At 34.5% G+C, this 6013-nt stretch overlaps 1 protein-coding gene across 1 annotated transcript in view; it reads right to left on the bottom strand.

The window, feature by feature from the left end:
• Positions 1-278: 278 nt before the first annotated feature.
• Positions 279-6013, bottom strand: part of LOC126470758 (cholecystokinin receptor type A-like) — a 32780-nt gene continuing 27045 nt past the window's right edge. The window contains exon 3 of the mRNA XM_050098765.1: positions 279-704. Within this exon, the coding sequence (XP_049954722.1) occupies positions 279-704 (426 nt within the window). The remainder of the gene's footprint in view (positions 705-6013) is intronic.

The following is a 6013-nucleotide window of genomic DNA, read 5'->3' as shown; positions in this document are numbered from 1 at the left end:
GTTGTTGTAAAGCTTATTTTGTTACATTTCCTCCCGTGACATCTTTTTTGTATTTATAAAGATATTGAGAGAAAAGGAAGTTTTGTGTTTTTATTTTAGTCTCTTTCATAGAATAAAGAGGTTAAGCCCAAGAAATAAATCACCAGGAAGAAAAGAACACTGTAAAACTCCAAGGGGCATACACAGAACAAGAAACAAAATGTATTTAATGCACACTGTTCTGTCATTTTATTATAATTATAATAGCAATTACAGGGATTTTTTAAGCATAATTCTCATCAGACCACTGTACTGTTGACAGAATCTGTGTTTTCCATTTCAGTGTGTCTCGTGACATCAGCATTGTATGTGCTCGATGATGAGGACAGTGTGTATCGCGGTCTGATGCTTGTCTGTTGTGTGATTGTGCCATGATGCAATCTGCTGCTTCTGAAACTGCTGCTCCTGTGTCTGGACAAATTTCTTCTGCAGCCAAGAGTCTCAAACTGTCTTTTCAGTGAACGGCGGAAGTTTTTAGACATGAAAGAGTATATTACTGGATTAAAGCAAGCATGAATGACTGGCAGGATGTTGAACACAACCCTCATTGTGTACTCAGTTGGAGTAAAACTTTGTAGACCAATTTTAGTAAGCATGTTCATTATTATTCTTGGTCCCCAACATAGGAGGAAAAGTACTACTACCAAAATCAGCATTTTGATAACCTGGAAAAAAAGGAAATTAACATTTTAAATCCATATATCAGTGAAACTTTTCTTTACACTTGGAACTGGCTGTGGGTAAATACAATTCATTTTACCTGTCTATATTGTAAACTAGTTGTTATCAACATATATGTAATTCAAACTGGAAGTTATCAGGTTAGGGGAAAATGGAATAACATGCACACTACGATATTTAAATTTCACACACACACACACACACACACACACACACACACACACACACACACACAAACTGATGAGAATGATACCACAAAATGACAAAGGCAAAGCATATAACACCTACAGCTCAGCATAGAAAAAAATATTTAAAGAGTGAACTTCTACTATAGCCAACTGAAGGCCAGGACAGAAAGGAATGAAAGTCAAAACACACTCTTACAAATATGGAGAAGATTCGACAGAGGGAATAGGAAAATACTTGAAAGCAAAACAATAAAAAAAAAAAAAAATGCTGTGTAATTGAAAAGGCCATAGTATTTCAAGGTGCATAACTTGCACTGAATTCTGGTTGAAGGTTTTACTATATTGTTTGGACAATACTTTTATTATGAGCATTACTTTGTAGACCAAGAAAGACTGCTAGAATTGCCTTATTGTGTTGGTTAATGACATTTGTTCCATATTTGCCCTTCTTATGTAATAAAGACCAACAAAAACATATAGAAACCATGACGTGTGTCAAAACTGTTGTCAAATTAACGTTAAACATCAGGTTCCATTTTCAGAAGTTTCTTTCCCATTTCCAGCAATTTCTTTTTTACTTGTGAAGGAAGAGGAAGAAATCACAAGTTGCAGAAAAGTTATTGGAGTTGACTATGAGAAAAGGATGTGAAGTTACAAGAGAACAACAATCTAAACAAAAATAGAGCACACTTGTAGAAAATAGAGGAGGAAAATGAAAAGCATAGGGTGAAATTATAAATAAAAAATAAGAAGCCTGACACAGGTGGAAAGAGAGGTACCTATCAAAGGTAAAGGTGAAGTAAAGGAGCAGGCAAAGAGGAAATTGACATTATGGGAACAAGATGCAAAATAACAAACATATGGTACTCTCAGAACAGCAGATCTCACAAAGTAAGAGATGGACATGGCAGAAACACACATTGTACAATGGAGACAGCAGGCAGAATGTAAAAGATCATCACAAGTTAAATCAAAACAGAGTATGAGAGACGAGTGTGTAATTTTTAATGAGTTTATGTCTGTCGGTTGTAAATACTTGCTGCAAGAGGGGAAGAGTCACCTTCACTATGTACAGGATAAAATTGTTATATTTTATGGCCAATTTCATTGTTACTTTTTGCCTGTTAGTATTATTTTCTGTCAGTGTTTTTTTTTGCCTTCTTTGGCTTGCAGTATGTTCTTATTTTTGTCTTATTTCATTGTTTTCCAGTGTTATGTTGAAGATGTAAATATAATTAGCAATTACATTATATTTACTGACCTCATTTTTATTTAAAGAGAAATCATTTATATTAAACCCATTAAATCTAATCAGTTAAAGAAAAAAATAGTTTTGTAACCAGACACCACTAAAAATATTAAGAGAAAGCATTGCCGTAACTTGAAAGTTCTCTTCTGAGACTTTATGCCAGCGATATGTGAGTACTTCACTGTAGTGTGAAACAGCCCCGCCCCCCCCCCCCCCCCCCCCACCCCTCTGAGTCTAAACTCGAACATAGAAGACAGAAACTGACTTCAGCATAACACCAGACATTTTGCGATGTCCACAAATCTTGCTGGCATAAAAATTTGCTTTTCCACTACATTGTGAAGGATATTGTATCCCTTTAGAATATCTTACACAGATGAGATCTGCCATTCTAAGTACACATAACAGACTCTTTGCAAAGTCAGCATTACTAGAGTTAACTATCTTCCCATAGTTGAAACAAGAACATAGAGCTGTGAACACAGACTTAATGAATGGATCTGTAGCCATAAAAGAAATTAGACTAATTCGAAAGTGCAATACAGGGCATTTCAGTATTTCCTTCACCTCTTTCTGAAGTATGCTTATTTCTTTCTGAATTATGCATATTTCTCAAAAGCTTACTAGTTTAATAGCAAAAAGTTATTTTTTGTACATTAATGAAGCAATCTTTGTGTTTAACTTATAAATACAGTTAATGTTTTATCCAGCTGCTATCAGTCAATCACAGAGAAAGATACAATTTCATTCAAACATTTTTATGGCAGTAAAACACAACACTGATTATTTATTTCAATATTTATACACTATTATTTTTACTGTTGATTGAATGAAGATTGAGGTAACAACATGATCCGTTGTGTAGGCTAGAACGTAAGTTAGGTTGAAAAGTATCAGATGCTATGTTGACTTAAGTGTTTGCAAAGCTATACTGCAGAATTCTGTGTTTTTCATGTTTATACTAGCGTACCATCAAACGGGGTGATTTTGGACACCGGGGCGAATTCAGACAGTATGGCTTATTTGCTCTTTGCCACTGCGTAGAAACAAAGAGTTACTTATTTTAACGTCTGTGCACCAGTTATTTTAAGCGCAAGATTGCATTTATCACTTCCCACAACTTTTCTTTTGCGTCAATTTTTTCCATAGGGGAATAATTGATGAACAGTCTCAGTGTTAAAAATCCATGCATTATCGTAAAGTGGAAACTTTCTATTGTTGCGCCGAGCAGGAAGTTATTGTAACCATAATTCTTGATGCGCTCAGTAGCTAACAGCATTGAGACAATTTCTGTACAAGTTTGTCGAGTTTCTTGTGCAAGGTTATAAAATAATGACGGTTTTTGTAAAACTGTGTACTGTGTGGGGTGATTTTGGACAATGCCAAGAACGTATAAGAGCAGGAGAGGTGCTACAGTACGGTGTAATTATGACCCAGAACTTTTAGATAAAGATGTTCGTGATATTCAGAGTGGTAAATTATCATACAGAAAAGATTCAGATTTGTATGGTATACCTAAATCAACACTAAAAAATAAAGTGCAAAAACCACATCCAAAAAAATGGGAGGACAGCCAGTGCTAAATAAAGAAGAAGAAGAAGAAGAAAAGAAGAAGAAGAAATGTTGAAGCAAGGTATCTTGAGGGCTGCACATTGCCGATTTCCCTTCACTAAATAAGATATTAGATATTTAGTTAAAGGCTACCTTGATAAATCTGGCTGAAAAGAGAAGAAATTTCGTAATAATTTGCCAGGAGAAGAATGGGTGCATTTATTCCTCAAATGACAGTCAGAAGATCTTTCTGTTCACTTAAGCAAAAATATTAAACGAGCTGGTCCAGAACTTATCTGTAATACATAAAATTCATTATATCGTTCTATATCACTTATTTGTAACAAAGGGCTACATTAAAATGTGTAAAATGTCACCAAAATCAAATAAAAAGCATGTAGAATTTTTAAAAAAGGCAGTAACTGTCCGAATTAGCCCTCTATATTCTGTAACTCCGGACAGAGATTTAAAAAACACGTGTCCGAAATCACCCCAATCCATGGGGTGACTTCGGACACTTTATTTAACTGCCTCAGATAAATATACCTACACATACACTTTCTGGTTATGGGATATTTTATTCGTTTCACTTATACCCTACCACTTCCATAACAATCAATTTAATCTAACAATATATACAAAACTTACAATCAAAATAACGACAAAACTGTCCGAAATCACCCTGTTTGGCGCTACTACCAAAGTATCTACTTTGATTGATGCATCACATTAAAGAACTCTCAAAAACAGGGAAATATCACCTCAGCAACTAAAACTGCTACAGGAATATAGTCCGCATGATGACATATCTAGAGTGATAGTTCTTTATTTGGGAAATCAACTGTTGTTTTAAAATTATATGCAATTTTCAAATTTGAGAAGAAAGATAAAATCAAATTTCACCATTCAGTAATTATCATTTACCAATGTTAGTGAACTCTCATCCTCAGATTTACAACATTTTTATGTAGGAACACGAAAAATGTCAAATTTAGTGACAATTTATAAAAACCACCACTTTCGCATTGCATTGTTAAAATTCAAAGAGTTCACATTATTTTCTGCTTTGTCATTTCTGCAGGATTTTCATATTCCTAGACTAATCAGATGAAATCGACATTCCTTGCAGATGTATCAGCAAAAGACGTCATGTAACGGGATACTGTATGTCGTTGGTACAGATAGTTGTTCTGCAGCTATTCATTATAAATCAGCCTGCAGAGAGACCACTTTGATATTTAATATAACCTGCAACTACATTTCCTTCAGTATTCTCAAACAGTATTATAAAATGACAGACAACAATCAGCAATGATGACACTAAAGCTGCTAGCATGACACCAAACTGATTGTTTACAAAGCTGGAAAAACTTACACTGTTTACCTTAACACTGCTGACTTGGACTAATTCTGACCGAGGAAGACCAGTCAAAATAAAAGTGAACAAATAGTATTGAGTATATGTTGTAGCCTTATAGTCTGCTGTGATTGGGTGACAGATTTGTCTGCATTATGTTTTGTATGAGCTGAATAAGGGATACAAATGCAAAGGATGAAATGAAATTATCATGGAGAATTTACATATCAGTTTTCAGAGTCATTTAAAGCACTTTTGTGCTTAATGAACTGTAGAACCTATGGCTTTTCTACTGCAACAATAGAGCATATCTTATTCTTAATAATTAGGTGTAAATAGAACCTCTCAGTAGAGACAGGTTCGAGAGTTTTTGTTAGAGGCTGAGCAGCAGTGGCATAAATCAACAGGGTAAGTTATATATCTGTCGACATCCACACATTGTCACAACTGCTGTGATCACATTGCTGAGATTTCTCCAAAAATGTACAAATTTTGTATCATTGTTCAATATTTAATCCTCAGTGGCTGATGTTGGAAAAGATATGCTAAAAAATATAGATAAGTAATAGTTCTACGGAAAGCAAGACAACTGAAAAGATAAATTTTCAGCAGACACTTTGTGTATGAAAAGAAAAGGTAACCACGTGCCCTGAAGAAATAACTGAAAAACAATGCTGTACTTGAGTATTTCCACTCCCTTATTTTTTTCCCCTACCTGAGTTGTCAAACTCAACACAATAACACCTGATATAGCAATCTTACTGTGATAAAGAACATGAAATTAATACATGAGTTATATGTCAAAATATCATGAGGCTAAGAGTTTGCTGTACAAGAATTAAATATTCCAACAACAACAGCCTTCATTCACCTGTAAACGATTTTGGCAGAATACGTATGCTTTAAGATCAGCTTTGAAGCTTCTCCAAGAAGGAAAAATGTATGGAG

Source organism: Schistocerca serialis, chromosome 3 (assembly GCF_023864345.2).
Source record: "Schistocerca serialis cubense isolate TAMUIC-IGC-003099 chromosome 3, iqSchSeri2.2, whole genome shotgun sequence".
In the NCBI taxonomy this organism is placed as follows: domain Eukaryota; kingdom Metazoa; phylum Arthropoda; class Insecta; order Orthoptera; family Acrididae; genus Schistocerca; species Schistocerca serialis.
Note: the sequence above shows the minus strand (reverse complement) of the source record. Positions and strands in the feature narration are given on the sequence as shown.